The following is a 16,717-nucleotide window of genomic DNA, read 5'->3' as shown; positions in this document are numbered from 1 at the left end:
AAGTTCTTGGTTTATTCCAATATGGAATATGGTTGATCACAATTTTATTATTTTTATGTTCTTCTTGTTATGTCATGTGGTATGAACAGATCATGCGGTGGAAGTATGAGAACTATGCCGGAACTTAAGTTTGTGTCTCACAACGTGAGGGGTCTCAATGTCCCACAGAAGAGTAGCCAAGTTATTAGAATGTGGAAAAAGCAGGCGGCACAAGTAATCCTTATACGAGAGACACATTTCAAACGTTCACATATACCTAACATTCCCTCCAGAGATTTCAATTTATGGTTTCACAGCCCATATCGGTCAGCTGCACGAGGGGTTAGCATAGCTATACATAATGGTATCCCATTTTCGCTATTAACGAAAATAGAAGATTTGGAAGGTAGATATTTGTTCATAAAAGGGAAAATCGGTAATACTGTATAAACCTTTGCTAATTTATACGCCCCCAATGCTGGGCAGTCTTCCTGGCTTATCCGTACCTTGAACATCTTGAGGGATTTTTCTGAAGGGATTTTGGTGGTGGGAGGAGACTTGAATCTACCGCTTAACCCGATTTTAGATACCACAGGATCTCAGCACACATCGTACAGGAGGCTCGCGCAACTGAACAAGGTTTTGCATTCCCTACACTTAACAGATATCTGGAGATTACTACACCCATTAGATAAAGATTATTCGTATTGTTCACCTACTCACAATACGTATCACAGACTGGATTACATTTTTCTGTCACAGAAATACACGTCGCTAGTCCGATCAGCGGACATAGGACACATTTTATTATCTGACCATGCCCCAATATCGGTGACCCTCAGTTTAACGGGCATTCCTAATGGAAATTGGTGTTGGAAATTAAATTATACTCTTATTGCAGATAAGACTAATGCTCAGATTGTCGAGAACCATTTATCTCAATACTTTAAGCACAACACATCAGATTCTATTTCAAATCCGATTGTATGGGAGGCCCACAAGTCAGTGATGAGAGGTGAACTTATTTCACTGGGAACGCATGTGAAGAAAAAGAGAAATGCAATATTAAATGACCTTTTTTCCCAGATTACTCTTTTGGAGAGAGTACACAAGAAGACAATAGCTATTTCCTCACTGAAGGAATTGACTGGCCTTAGAGAAAAGGTAAAAGATATACTTAATGTTAAATCTGCACATCTTCTTCAAATATCAAAATATAAGCAATATGCCCATGGGGACAGGGGGAATAAGATGATGTCGGCATTAATTCGCAAACAACAAACAAGGACTTTTATCCCAGAGATCAAACAGGAGACAGGGGGAGTGGTTACAGATACTGCTCAAATTGAAGAAGCTTTTCAGGCCTTTTACCATAATCTATATAATTTACAGACTCCTTCAGGGTTGTTAGAATCCGGTTCCAACAAGGCCTCCTTGATCACTAACTTCCTTAAAACTATTGAACTTCCCAAAATGGAGGGGGCGGATCTTGTTGCTCTTACCGATCCATTTACGGAAGGGGAATTGGAAAAAATTTTGATGTCCATCCCTTTGGGGAAAAGTCCGGGTCCAGACGGTTTCACAGTGGGATATTATAAAAAATTTAAGACCACATTACTTCCCCACTTTACTAAATTGTGTAATTCCTTGCTCAGAGGCGAGCAGTTTCCAAAGCAGGCATTAGAAGCTCACATCACAATCTTACCTAAAGAAGGGAAGGACCCCACATGCTGTGGTAGTTACAGACCCATTTCCCTCTTGAATACGGACATAAAATGGTGGGTCAAGGCTTTAGCTGCCAGATTGGGACCACTGCTCCCTAAAATTATAGGACAAGAACAAACTGGCTTTGTTCGAGAAAGACAGGGTAAAGATAACACCTGCATAGTTATGAGACTGATTGAATATGCCAAGCTTTGCAAGGTTCCTCTTGTCCTCATGGGCACAGATGCCGAAAAGGCATTTGATAGGGTTAGTTGGGCTTATCTAGAAGCTACTCTACAGAAATTTGGGATCCCTCAACCGTTCACTCAAGCAATATTTTCACTATATAAAGATCCTAGTGCGAGAATTAGGGTTAATGGGACCCTCTCCAAACCTTTTAATATTAATAATGGCACACGGCAAGGTTGTCCGCTATCACCTTCCTTGTTCATTATGGTCATGGAGACTGATTCAAAGAATAAGACAGGACCCTCAAGTGCAGGGCATTAAAGTGGGATCATACACACATACCACAGCAGCTATCGCTGACGACTTATTAATACTGACTACCAATCCAGAGACCTCGATTCCTCACCTTACAAGACTGTTCAGAGATTTTGGGGAAGTTTCCAACTTTAAAGTAAATTTTGGGAAGTCGGAGATATTAAATATTTCTACTCCGGACCCGGTCATTAATTCCATTAAAGCTAGTTCCCTATTTAAATGGCCTGATAGCAATCTGACATACCTGGGCATTCAGATTACTATAGATCCAGCACAATTATATAACTGTAATTACATACCTTTGCTCGCGTCTATACAAAAACAATTAAAAGAACTTAAAGTCCCATATCGGTCATGGATGGGTCACAAAAATCTCTTAAAAACCTTTATTGTACCCAAGCTTTTATATTTGATACAAGCACTACCGATATGGCTACCTAGAACATTTTTTTATAAGGTTCGGAAGATGTTCTCTGCCTTTTTGTGGAATAATACTAAGCCACACCTTAAATACAGGTTACTTATACAGAAACCGCATTTGGGAGGTTTGGGGGTACCGGATGTAGTTACTTATTATAGGGAAAATCAGTTAAATAGATGGCAATCTCTGATTAGTACAGCACAGTCCACTCTATATGTAGAACTAGAGCGGGAATTGCTTAGGTTGCCAGACCGGCTTTTTCTGTGGGGCCTGAGATACTTCTCACCGAATTCGATTTGCTCTAGTACCCTAGTGAAGGGCATTATAAGGGTGTGGCAAGAGGTTAACGCAAGGGAATTTCTCCTATCTGACAATCACCCACTACTGGCTATGAGCTTTTTACCCTATCTAGTCGATACAAAGAGAATTCCATTAATCTCTTTTTGGAGACACCTTGATAATATAACAGTGTCGGAATTTTTTGAGACTGAGTCTCAAGATTTGGTAGCTCTATTGCTTAGAACTACAGGTGTCCTTCTATCGGATTTTATTCAGAAACAAGATTTTCAAACAGTATGTGACAGTTACAAAACCCGTTTTGCCAGTTATATAAATTTGTCCCCTTTTGAAAGTAAATTACAACAAATTATACCCCAAAAGGGTGCTCTTGCTAGATCATATGACAGGTTATTGTTGGGGGAGAGAGAAGACAAACTTGAATTACTCACTAAGTGGGAACAGGACTTACACTTCACCTTTACAGAAGAAGAACAACGAATTATCTTGAAGCGTTCACATGGTTTTTCGCAGTGCATTAAAATTAGAGAAAACTCTTACAAATTGATATCCCGGTGGTATAAAACTCCGATATGGCTGCATATGATAAATCCGGATCCAGATACATGCTGGAGGTGTTCACTTAATAAGGGTTCTTTGCTTCATATATGGTGGGAATGCCCCTTGATACAAGGATTTTGCCAATCGGTTATCTCTGAAATAAATTCGATATGTTCAACATCAGTTCCGGTATTCCCACAAGTGATTCTCTTATGGTTATCATCAGGTTCCTTTACGCCCAGGAGACATGATTTAGCGACAAGTTTAATAACTGCTGCTAAGTTGTTGATCCCTATACTGTGGATATCAACCAGGCCACCTAATATGGAAGATTGGGTTAGGAAAGTACAAGAGATACGTAGGTTTGAGGAACTTATATACTGGGAACGACAAGATAGATCTAAATTTCTGCATATCTGGTCACCTTGGTTGACCTACATGGATAAATCCAGATCTCCCCGATGAATTTATTAGGAAATGTTATCTCAAATATGATGAAGAATAATCTATTGGTATAGGGATGGTGAGCATGGTTTGTTCCGCAAGACTGTAGAGATGCTACAATCAATATCATATGACATGTTAATGTTTTGGTTATTATCTAATTTTTTTAATCTCTGTGTATTAAAATATTTGGGCCCTAATGTATTTCTAATGAATACATCTATGTGCAAGGATTGATTGAAGGAATGTACTTTTTTCACATTGTAAAACTGAGTTTATAAAATGTATGGTATATGATTTATTTCATGATTCTGTGACATTCTCAATAAAAACAGTTTGAAAACAAAACAATCCCCCTTTAGATAGCATCATACAGCCCCCCTTTAGATAGCGCCATACAGCCCCCTGTAGATAGCGCCATATATCCCCCCTCCTGTAGATAGCATCATATTGCACCCCCTCCTGTATATAGTGCCCCCTCCTGTAGATAGCCCCCCCTTCCTGTGGATAGCGCCATATAGTGACTTTCCCTCCTGTAGATCGCGCCATTTATCGACCCACAAACAAATAAAACAACAAAACGTCATACTCACCTAGACCCCGTTCCCGCGATTAATGGAGCAAATCAATGCCGACGGGATCCTTGCATACGCCGGCGTGATCCAGTGACGTCATCACGCCAGCCAGCGCAGGCATCCCGTTCCTGCGCCTGATAGGCTGCAGGCCGAACGTGGCCTGTAGCTTAGTAAATGGCAGAGTAGGGAGCAACCACCCTGCTGTGCCATAGCGTTCAATAGTTTCTGCATCCTAAGGATGCAGATACTATTGAATGTGGCATCGCTACCACTGTAGCAGCCATAGTGGCGCCACCGGGCATGGGGGCAGGCTTTACGGCAGGTGGCACGGGACCCCTCATGCCACGGGCCCCGTAGCAGCCACTATGGCTGCTACAGCGGTAGTTACACCACTGATGCTGGGTCCTCACGTCATGCTAAAAATGCATATTTTGCTGCGAACCTCATCATAGTCAGTAGTATGGAATTTTGTTTTTAGTGTTAACAGGAATTAACCTGTTGGATTTTTATTCTCCTTCCTTTCTGCTTTACAATGGATTGTCTGACAAATAATATTAATGTATGTGCTTAAAAACTTTTTTTTATAAAATGTTAGTAGGCAAGAAGGATGAATTGATGGGGGTCAAGTTTTTAAATAGCAACTGTCAGTAAAAAAGAAAATAAGAAATCTTACCTAGGTAGCTGAAGAATTATAGTACATATAGTCCAGCCAGAAATGTTGTGTCTTATCCTTCTCTTTACAAATCTTCTGTAAATGTATTAGTATTACTGTTCTCAGTGGATGAGGTTTTCCGGTGTACCTGGAGAGCTGTGCTGTGTGCTCTGACCAATCAGATACCCACTTACTGCTGCTTCCCCTCTCACAGTATTAGCTTGACACACAGGCTTAAAAAGTCTTTAAGGCTGTGTTCACATCTTTGCCAGATTCCATCATATTTGATGGGTAAAATAGCGTAACATGCGCTGTTATGAACAGAAGCCACAACACAGGTGTGAACATAGTTTTACACAATAGAACATTAATCAGGTCCAAGAAGGAGGAATATTTTTTTAATAGGCTCTTGTCACGATCTGTGGGTATGTGGACCCACTGGGCTGGACCGCCGTAGTGGCACAGCAGCTGGCCAAACAGGGTACAAAGTCAATGTCTATAGTTCAAATAAAGCTACCTGTGGCAATACAGACAGTAGCGATGATTTAGGCTCGGATGGAACTCTAGCAGCAGGCAGACAGGTGCGGTGAAACACAGCGGGTGTAGCAGGCGACACAACACGACTCCAACTTTGTACAGCACAGGAACACGGAAGCACGGGGTACAGGTAGCAGGAACGGGAACACTGGGAACTGGAGAACACTCAAGGGACCATTTGCAGAGACTGACACGGGTAGTTACAAACAACGCTCAGGCAATGAAGGAAGGGGCAGGGCCCTTCTTATAGTCCAGGTTGATCTGGGAGCAATCAGCTCAATCTCACCCATGTGCGCGCTCTGGCTCCTTAAGGCTGGACTGAGCTCGCGCGCACACCCTAGTGGTCACTGTGGTCACTGCGGGACAGGACGGCCGCATGTGCTGGCATCTCTGGAGAGAAGGGCGTTGGCAGGATGTGAAGGGTTCATGGTCAGCGACCGCGGATGTTACAGATCTATACTATATGATAAATGCATGCATATATGGATTTATGTCATAACTATTAAAGAAATTACTTAAAAATACAATAACTAAAAGGTTTACACGAAAAGGTTTCAAAACAAAATGTTTTTGTCTTTTTGTTAGGTGAAATCATTTCAGCACTGGCGGATACTGGACTTCTAAATACAACGTATGTGTTGTTTACATCAGACCATGGAGAGCTTGCAATGGAACATAGGCAATTTTATAAGATGAGCATGTATGAAGGAAGCGCACATGTACCACTTCTAATAATGGGACCTAACATACAACCTGGAAAGAGAATAGAAAATATTGTATCCCTTGTTGACCTTTATCCCACCATGCTTGGTAGGTAAAATGAGAAATAATTAGCTATTGAATCAAATTGCTACTAATTTCCTCATTGTACTTGGATCTTTTTAAAGAGCTCTCTCCTGAGATCAAAATAAAGTGCTTCTTATTTTGTTTACATGGGATGCGACTAAGCATCAGAAATACATGTATAGTCTTCTCTAAACACAGCCCTCTTTCATTGAAGTGTTGGTGATAACAAAGAGTGTTGCAGTCACTGATGTCTGCAATATGGCAAATAAATATCTACAGATAGGGGTGACCATTTTATAAATGTTAATTGGGCATCCTCAAAAATTCCCATAGAGGTGTTCTCTCATTATAGCATCTTCTGACATATGTCTATCATATGGGTTGGTAGAGGATGGGTAGCTGATATCTACTGGTACTGGTAGTTATTTCAGTGCAGAAATGACCAAACAGGCACTCAAGGCTTTACTTTAAGGCTATGACCAACTTTACACCAAATTATTATTATTTTGTCTAATGTATCTAACCTCTTAAGGACGCAGCCAATTTTGGCCTTAAGGACAGAACAATTTTTTTTATATTTCCCTCTTTGCATCCTAGCGCTTTTAACCTTTTAATTTTTTGTCCGACGTAGCTGTATGAGACTTTGTTTTTTGCGGGACGAGTACTTTATGTAGGTACCATTTTTTGGTATATTTACATTATCGTTTAATTTATATAAATTTTTATTTTGGCAAAAATGTAGAAAAAAAAGCCGTTCCGCTGCAGTTTTTTTTTTTTTGTACACCATACCTCCTTTGGCCTGTGCTATGAGTGACTCGGCGCAGACAGGTGCCTGTCTGCACCGAGCCACTCATGGCTCACAGCACAGTGAACACTGGAGCAAGGAGCCGTCATCTTCCTGCTCCAGCACTGAATTCAACTGTATCCTCGTCCTAAGGCTGCAGATACAGTTGGAACCCGGGCCTCGGTGAGTGGCTTGCGACCCCCCAGAGGTCTTCACACGACCCCCCATGGTTGTAATGTATTGTATTGTGCAGTTTGTGTTTGCGGTGGAGAAAGAAGAGGGGGGCTGTAATTTAAAGGCCCCCCTCTCCTCTCTCCACCACAAACACAGACAGCACAATACAACACATATACATTACGGGCCCCGCCCCCCTCTTCAGCTCACGAGGAGTCTTCCAGGCTCTTCCGTACCAGCTCTTACACACTGGCTGGAACGCCCCTCACGTGACATCACGGTCACATGGTACACTGAGCGTACTATGTGATCGTGACGTCAAAGGAACCCTGCCCATTACTAGAAAGCCTAGTGCCGGTGTCACAGCACATTAAGAATTTATTGAATCATTAGCGCACTGTGTGGCAACGGGGGCCCTGTGGGCCCCTCAGGCTTAGGAGCTCGGTCACAACTGCGACCGCTGCAACCCCCAGAGCTACGTCATTGCATCCTGGCGCAGGTAAAGAACAGTACTGTACATGCAGTGCTGTACTGTAGAGGGCGCTACTAGACAGCCAATAAGGGCATGCACTGCATTACAACAGGGGGTTTACCAGTAAAATACCCATGACCTTTTGTGGCATTGTATGTTGAATTGTATGTCTTCTACTTACTAATGTACATTCGGTAGGTTAGCAAGAAGTAGGAGCCAGATGGAGGAGGGTATGACTGCAGGATCAGACTACAAAGGGTTTCTTTATTTCCTCTTACCATGGAGACGCATAGGTTTTCATTAGAGCTGTAGAAACAAAACAGAACATTTTTAATTAACCCCTAGGCGCACCACGATGCAACTGTACGTCCGGGTGGCCAGTGTCTTAGCGCACGGGGGCGTACAGTTACTGCGCAGTTCCCGGTGCACACTGTTGGCGATAGTGTGCACCAGGAACCGGGAGGCTAACTGTCCCTGACAGCTGACACTACACTGTTGCCGTTCAGTGGCTTATTTCCGCTGATTTCAGCAATTAACCCCTTAAATGCGGTGATCGATTTCAATCGCCACATTTTAGGGGTTTCTAGCACATCGGCAGACCTCACAATGAAATCGGGAGGTTTGCAGATGTCTAGCATGGCGACCGGAGGCCAAGTAATGGCCTCCGTGTCTGCCATGTATGGAAGCCTATCAGGACATGCTTGTGATGCCATGTATGGAAGCCTATGAGGATCAGCCTCTAGCTGGTCCTCGTAGACTAACTGTCAGAGTGACTGTGACGTCACACTGACAGTTGGAATACATTACACTACCTAAGTAGTGTAATGTATTCTAGCAGTGATCAGAGCTGCAGGTAAAAAAAGAAAGTGTAAAAATTAAAGAAAAAAGTAAAAAAAAGTTAATAAAAATGTTTTACAAAAGTGTAAAAATAAAAGACTTTTTTTTCCTATAATAAGTCTCTTATTATAGGAAAAAAATGAAACCGTTAAAAAACAGTACACATATTTGGTATCACCGCATTTGTAACGACCCAATCTATAAAACTATAATGTTATTTTTACCGCACGGTGAACGCCGCAAAAAAATCCAGAATCACTATTTTTTGGTCACCACCCCTCCCAAAATATAGAATAAAAAGTGATCAAAAAGTCGCATGTACCCCAAAATAGTACCAATAAAAACTACAACCCATCCCGCAAAAAACAAGCCCTTACACCGCTTTTTTGACTGAAAAATAAAAAAGTTACATAAAAACATAAAAAAAACTATATACATATGGTATTGCCGTAATCGTACCGACCCACAGAATAAAGTAAAATTGTCATTTATAGCGCATTATGAACGCCGTAAGAAATAAGGAATTTACACCGCCCAAATCACTGTTTTTGATCACCAAAGCTCTAAATAAAATGTAATAAAAAGTGATCAAAAAGTTGTATGTACCAAAAAATGGTACCAATAAAAACTACAGCTCGTCCCGCCAAAAATAAGCCCTCAAACCGCTCAATCGACCAAAAAAAAAAAAAGTTATGGCTCTCAGAATGTATTGCTATAAAACAATTTTTTTTTCACAAATTGTTTTTTCTTTGTAAAAGTAGTAAAATATAAAAAAAATATATACATTTGGTATCACCGTAATTGTATTGACCCGCAGAATAAAGTTAAGTTGTCGTTTTTACCGCACGTTGAAAGTGGTAAAAATGAAACCCAAAAAGCAACGGAGGAATCAATTTTTCCAATTTCACCCCGCAAAAAATTTTATTTTCGGTTTCCCAGTACATTATATGGTACTATAAATGGTGTCAATAGAAAGTACAACTCTTCCCGCAAAAAAATAAGCCCTCACACCGCTCTATTCATGGAAAAATAAAAAAGTTATGGCGTTTGGAGCGCGTGGAGTGAAAAATTAAATGGAAAAGCAAAAAGGGATCAGTCCTGCAAAGGTTAATTAATTTCTATTAAAAAAATAAATTATTACCACATGTGGGGTATTGTCATACTCGGGAGAGATTGCGTTACAAATTTAGTGCGACTTTTTCCCCTTTATCCCTTGTGAAAATGAAAAAATTCAACATTTTAGTGGACAAAAATGTTTATATTTATTTTCACGGCCTAATTCTACTAAACTCTGCAAAAAACCCTGTGTGGTATAAATGCTTACTATACACCTAGAAAAATTCCTTGAGGGGTGTAGTTTCCCAAATGGGGTCACTTTTGGGGTGTTTCCACTGTTTTGGTCCCTCCAGGGTGTTGCAATCACGACATGGCACTAAAAACCAATCCAGCAAAATCTGCGCTCCAAAATCCAAATTGCGCTCCTTCCCTTCTGAGCACTGCTGTGAGTACAAACATCAGTTTATTAGCACATATGGGGTATTTCCGTAATCGGGAGAAGATGCTTTACAAATGTTGGTGTGCATTTTCTTCTTTGTAAATTTCCCCTCTACTTTGCTTTATTTCCTGTGATATGCCTAAAGGGTTAAGAAACTTTCTGAATGCTGTTTTGAATACTTTGAGGGGTGCAGTTTTTAAAATGGGGTGATGTATTGGGGGAATCTAAAATATAAGGCCCTCAAAACCACTTCAGAACTAAACTGGTACCTGTAAAAATAGCCTTTTGAAATTTTATTGAAAATGTGAGAAATTGCTGCTAAAGTTCTAAGCCTTGAAACGTCCTCCAAAAATAAAAGGACGTTCAGACAACGATGCAAACGTAAAGTACACATATGGGAAATGTTAACTAGTGACTATTTTGTGTGGTATTATTATCTGTTTTACAAGCAGATACATTTAAATGTAGAAAAATGCACATTTTTGCAAATTTTCACTAAATTTTGGTGTTTTTCACAAATAAATATTGAATTTATCAACCAAATTTTTCCACTAATATAAAGTACAATATGTCACGAGAAAACAATCTCAGAATCGCTTGGATAGGTAAAAGCATTCCCAAGTTATTACCACATAAAGTGACACGTCAGATTTGAAAAAATCGTCTGTGCCACAAGGCCAAAACAGGCTGCGTCCTAAAGGGGTTAAGGCCTATTGCAAAGGTGCTTATTTTTTCAATTTAGATGCATTGCAATAATAAAAAAAAAAATGGGTTGCGAAGGTTTACATAGCCTTTGGGCATGCCCACACGTGACGGATTTCCTCCGCAACTGTCCGCATCAATGCCGCACAGAATCTGCGTTGCAGATTCTGCGGCGGATCTGCCCAATATGTGCAGTAAATTGATGCGGACTAGCTGCTGCGGACTGCGGTAAAAGTGCTTCCCTTCTCTCTATCAGTGCAGGATAGAGAGAAGGGACAGCACTTTCCCTAGTGAAAGTAAACGAATTTCATACTTACCGGCCGTTGTCTTGGTGACGCGTCCCTCTTTTGGCATCCAGCCCGACCTCCCTGGATGACGCGGCAGTCCATGTGACCGCTGCAGCCTGTGATTGGCTGCAGCCGTCACTTAGACTGAAACATCATCCTGGGAAGCCGGACTGGAGACAGAAGCAGGGAGTTCTCGGTAAGTATGAACTTCTATTTTTTTTACAGGTTGCTGTATATTGGGATCGGTAGTCACTGTCCAGGGTGCAGAAACAGTTACTGCCGATCGCTTAACTCTTTCAGCACCCTGGACAGTGACTATTTACTGACGTCTCCTAGCAACGCTCCCGTAATTATGGGAGCCCCATTGACTTCCTCAGTCTGGCTGTAGACCTAGAAATACATAGGTCCAGCCAGAATGAAGAAATGTCATGTCAAAAAAGCAAGACGCATCCGCAGCACACATAACATGTGCATGACAGCTGCGGACTTCATTGCGGAATTTAGAATCTCCATTGAAGTCAATGGAGAAATTCCGCCATGAGTCCGCAACCAGTCCGCCACAACTCCGCAACAGCCATTGCATGCTGCGGACACCAAATTCTGCACCGCAGCCTATGCTCCGCAGCGGAATTTTCTGCATCGTCTAAACGAACCCTACTAAATAGAAGTGGAAGTCAATGGAGAAACGGCTCCGCTGCGGATTAACGCTGCGGAGTGTCCGCAGCGGAATTCAAGAGCAATTCCGCCACGTGTGGCTTTGCCCTTTAACCACTTCCCACCGGTGAGCCACCTTTTCATGTCCTAATATAACGGGTCTTTGGTACATGAATAAGGGTCTGTGGGTGCCGCTATCAGAAGCAGTTTCAGGGCTCCCACTCTCTCACAACCCACTCACTCCACACCACAAGTACAGCCACAGCGGCGGGGAGTGATCGGGGTGAGCGTAACCAATCAGCTCGTTAACACATAAGGGAGGGGGCTCCCTCTATCAGTCTATCGGCACCCTGCAACACGATTGTGGGCTGCAGATGAACTTCAATGGCAGTCAGGGTGCCTGACAAAGGCCAAAAGATCTGCAGAGGCATATGCCTATTAGGCCATGTCAGAGGCATTGCCTAATGATTTGCCAGGCAGTAAAGCTTTGGATTACTAAGTATTCCAAAGCATTATGTAAACGATCAAAGGATCGCATCTTCTAGTCCCCTAGTGGGACAAAAAAAAGGTCAATAAAATGTTATCAAATAAAAAAGTCCTTTGTTAGAAAACATTTTGAAAAAATAGTAAAGGAAAAAAATATATAGATATATGGCACCACCACAATCGTAAGAACCTGTAAAAAAACAACCTATTATTGTAACCGCAATGTGCTAAAAAAAAAATATGCAAACAAATATGGCACAATTGCTGTTTAAAATTAAATTATATGAACTCCAAATTGGTTGAAAAAAATAAATAAATACAACTTATCCTGCAAAAAATAAGCCCCTGTACGGCTACACTGACGAAAACATTTAAAAATTCTATGCTTCGGAAAGTGGTGCCTCAAAATTTATTGATTTTCCCATAAAACATTCCTTTATTTAGCAAAACTAATAAAACAAAAAAAACAACAATTTAAATCTTTTAATCAAAGTCGTGTTTTTCGCAGAGTTTTTAACGGCCATTCGTGGATCTGTTTTTAAAGAGTCTATGAAAAACGGCTCCAAAAACGGCGGAAGTAGTGACATGCACTTCTTTTTCGCGGCCGTTTTTTTACGCAGCCGTTTTGAAAAATGGGCGCATAAAAAACGCCCTGTCGGAACAGAACTCCGTTTTTCCCATTGAAATCAATGGGCAAATGTTTGGAGGCGTTCTGCTTCCGATTTTTCAGCCGTTTTTCGGGACGTTTATGGCCCGAAAAACGGCTGAAAACACTCCTTGTGAACATACCCTAATCGTACCAACTCACAGAATAAAGTTAACATGTTTTTTATACTGCACGGTCAATGGCGTAAAAAAAAAAAGAAAAAAACAATTGAATTTTCTTTTGTTTTTGTCATTTCCCATCAAAAAATGTATAAAAGTCAATCAATGAATGATATAACTTAAAATAAAAACTACAACTCGTCCCGCAAAGAACAAGCCCTTATACAGCTTTATTGATGAAAAAATACAAACGTTATAGCTCTTGGAATTCATCAGAGTTTCATGACCCAGATAAAGCATCCGCATAGTTCTATATGATCGCTAGACTTCTTGTTTACTTCTAGTAATAGTAACCGCTTAACGACCGCCGTATAGTGTTTTTTACGGCGGCCGCTCAGGGTAGTTCTTCTGAAGCGCCGCCTTTTCACAGCGGCACTTCAGAAGTTGTTTCCCTGGAATCGAGCGTTCTGCTCGTGAAGCCCAGGCTGTTGCCAACAGCCTCGGGCCTCAGGGCAACCATCGGAGACCAATTACAGTGGTCTCCGGTCATGTGACCCCGTTTAACCCCTCAGATACAGCGGACCATAGCGAGCGCCGCATCTCAGTGGTTTTACAGGTTTTACAGGTCAGGTCCCTCAGGTCTGTCTTTAGTGAATGCCTGATAGGCCATGCCAGAAGCAGATGCCTGTCAGTTTTACTCTGACAGGCAATAATACACTGCTATACAAAGGTATTGCAGTGTATTATAAAAGCGATCAAATGATCGCATAGTGTAAAGCCTAAAAAACAAAGTTTATGATAAATAAATAAAAATCCCAAGTTAAAAAAAATGAAAAACCCATTTTTTCCCCTTACAAAATGCTTTATTATGAAAAAAAAAGGAAAAAAGTTACACATATTTGGTATCGCCACGTGCGTAACGACCCCAACTAGAAAATGATTACATTATTTAGCCTGCACGGTGAATGTCGTCAAAATAGAATAAAATAAAAAACAATGCCATAATTGCTGTTTTCTGTTCATCCTGCCTTCAAAAAAATTGATAAAAAGTGATCAAAAAGTCACATGTACACCAAAATGGTACCAATAAGAACTTCAAGTTGTTCCGCAAAAAAAGCCCTCATACAGCTATGTCAGCAGAAAAATAAAAAAGTTATGGCTCTTAAAATATGGCGACGCAAAAACAAATTTGGTATCGCCGCAATCGTAATGACCCACTGAATAAAGTTATTATGTTATTTATACCAAACGGTAAACAGTGTAAATTGAAGACGCAAAAAAAAAATGGTGACATTTCAGGTTTTTTTTCCATTTCCCCACCAAAAAAGTTAATAAAAGGTAATCAATAAATTATATGTGCCCCAAAATAATGCTATTAAAAATACAACTTGTCCCGCAAAAAACAAGTCCTTATACAGCTATGTCAACGGAAAAATAAAAAAATTATAGCTCTTTGAATGTGACGATGCAAAAACTTAAAGGTTTAATATACCTTAGGTATTAAGGGGTTAAAATTTACAGTAGGAGAGTGCATTATCTGCTATATAATACATAGAGTCACAGCCAATGTATTTATATTTTGCATGCTTTCTCTTTCTTTCTTTCTTGTATAGAGATTGCTGGAGTTCCTCTGCCTCAACACAAAAGTGGCTTTTCTCTGTTGCCATTATCATATGCAAGATCAGACAATGATATCATATCAGTATCTGAGTTGCATCCTAACTGGGCTCTGAGTCAGTTTCATGGTTCGGATGCAAATGCTTCAAGCTACATGTTGCGAGAAAATAATTGGAAGTACATTGCATACTCAGATGGGGATTCAGTTCCTCCACAGCTGTTTGGTAAGATCATTGCTCAGGATATTCGTTGTAATTTGTTTTGTTATTGTTTACACAAACCGATTATATTTGTTCCTGCCAGTGCAGCTAATCTGGTGGGTTTTATATACTACTAATTAACTAGAAACAGGAAAAAACAAAAAAGAAAGGATTGTAAGTAGACACTGTTTTGTTACAGTCCCCCCCCCCCACCCTCTTAGGGGTGGTCTTCGAATACCCCTAGAAAGGTTTATTGGGACTTTTCTATGATGTTTTCTGAGGTGAGGAGCATGAAGATTGAATTATTTAACTCCTTAACGACCGCCCACATTCTTTTGACGTCAGGCGGTGCATGTCCTTAGTCTACAGTGAAGTCTATTGGCGTCGCTGTGGAAGAGGCTGATGAGCGCTCCTGTGAGCGCTCATCCTCAAAGCAGGAGCTGTAACTTACAGTTCCTAATCTCAGAGCAGCCTGCTATATACAGCTGGGATCGGAAAACATTCGGACCCCAGCTGTTTAACCCTTCGATCGTCGCGGTCCGTGACCGCGGCAAGATCAAAGGGAGCTACCCGCTTTGATCTCGTCATCGATCCCTCTGCAGTCAGCCCTAGGGACCTACAAAGGACCCCAGGGCTGTCTGTTCCGTTTGCCTGCTGTTCGGGCACACTATGTGCTGCCCTAACAGCAGCCTGTGTCACAGTGACACAGTGTATTGTATAAGCATTCAAGATTATGCTAAAACATTACAAGTAAAAAAATTAAGTTATAAATAAAGTTATCCCATGGGATTAAAATAAAAGTAACAAAAAAATTTGTCATTATTTTGCATAAAATAAATTGTATTGCCCCTACACTAAATAAAAACAAAAAACCTACACATATTAGGTATCTAAATGACTGTAATAACCTGAAGAATTAATCTAATGGGTTATTTAGCGTGAAACGTGAACGGGATAAAAAAATAAACAAGAAAAACGATGCAGAGAATCGATTTTTCTTATATTCAGGCCTCATTTACACGAGCGTAATATACGCGCGTGCGACGCGCGTGCGACGCGCGTGCGACGCGCGTGCTTTTCATGCGTGTCGTACGCACCTATATTACTCTATGGGGGCATGCAGACAGTCCGTGAGTTTTGCTCAGCGTGAGTGCGCAGAAAAAAACTCACGACATGTTCTATAATCGTGCGTTTTTCGCGCATCACGCACCCATTGAAGTCAATGGGTGCGTGAAAACCACGAAGGTCGCACGGAAGCACTTCCGTGCGAACTGCGTGATTCGCGCAAGAGCTGTCAAACTGAATGTAAACAGAAAAGCACCACGTGCTTTTCTGTTTACAAACATCCGAACGGAGTGTCTTAGACATGAGCGAACCGAACTTTACCGGGTTCGGCCGAACTCGTTTTGACCGAACCCGGCAGGAGACAGTCACTGTGCAGGGTGCTGAAAGAGTTAAACTGGTTCAGCACCCTGGACAGTGACTTCCGATTACAATATACATGAACGTGTAAAAAAAAAAAAAAGTTCTGACTTACCGATAGCTCCCGGCTTCTTCCTCCAGTCTGACCTCCCGGGATGACAATTCAGTCCAAGTGACAGCTGCAGCCAATCACAAGCCAAACACAGGCTGCAGCGGTCACATGGACTGCCGCGTCATCCAGGGAGGTGGGGCCAGATGTCAAGAGAGGCGCGTCACCAAGGACGGGTCACCAAGGACGCGTCACCAAGGCAACGGTCGGGAAGTTCGAACCTCTTTTTTTTTAAACAGGTTACTCGATATGGTGATCAGAATGCACTGTCGAG

The 16,717-nt window shown here is 41.3% G+C and overlaps 1 protein-coding gene across 1 annotated transcript in view; it reads left to right on the top strand.

The window, feature by feature from the left end:
* Window positions 1-16,717, top strand: part of ARSK (arylsulfatase family member K) — a 141,114-nt gene that overhangs the window by 65,815 nt on the left and 58,582 nt on the right. The window contains exons 6-7 of the mRNA XM_075854847.1: window positions 6,239-6,463; window positions 14,709-14,936. Coding sequence (XP_075710962.1) covers window positions 6,239-6,463; window positions 14,709-14,936 — 453 coding nt within the window. The remainder of the gene's footprint in view (window positions 1-6,238; window positions 6,464-14,708; window positions 14,937-16,717) is intronic.

This window comes from Rhinoderma darwinii, chromosome 1, assembly GCF_050947455.1.
Source record: "Rhinoderma darwinii isolate aRhiDar2 chromosome 1, aRhiDar2.hap1, whole genome shotgun sequence".
NCBI classification, from domain to species: domain Eukaryota; kingdom Metazoa; phylum Chordata; class Amphibia; order Anura; family Rhinodermatidae; genus Rhinoderma; species Rhinoderma darwinii.
Note: the sequence above shows the minus strand (reverse complement) of the source record. Positions and strands in the feature narration are given on the sequence as shown.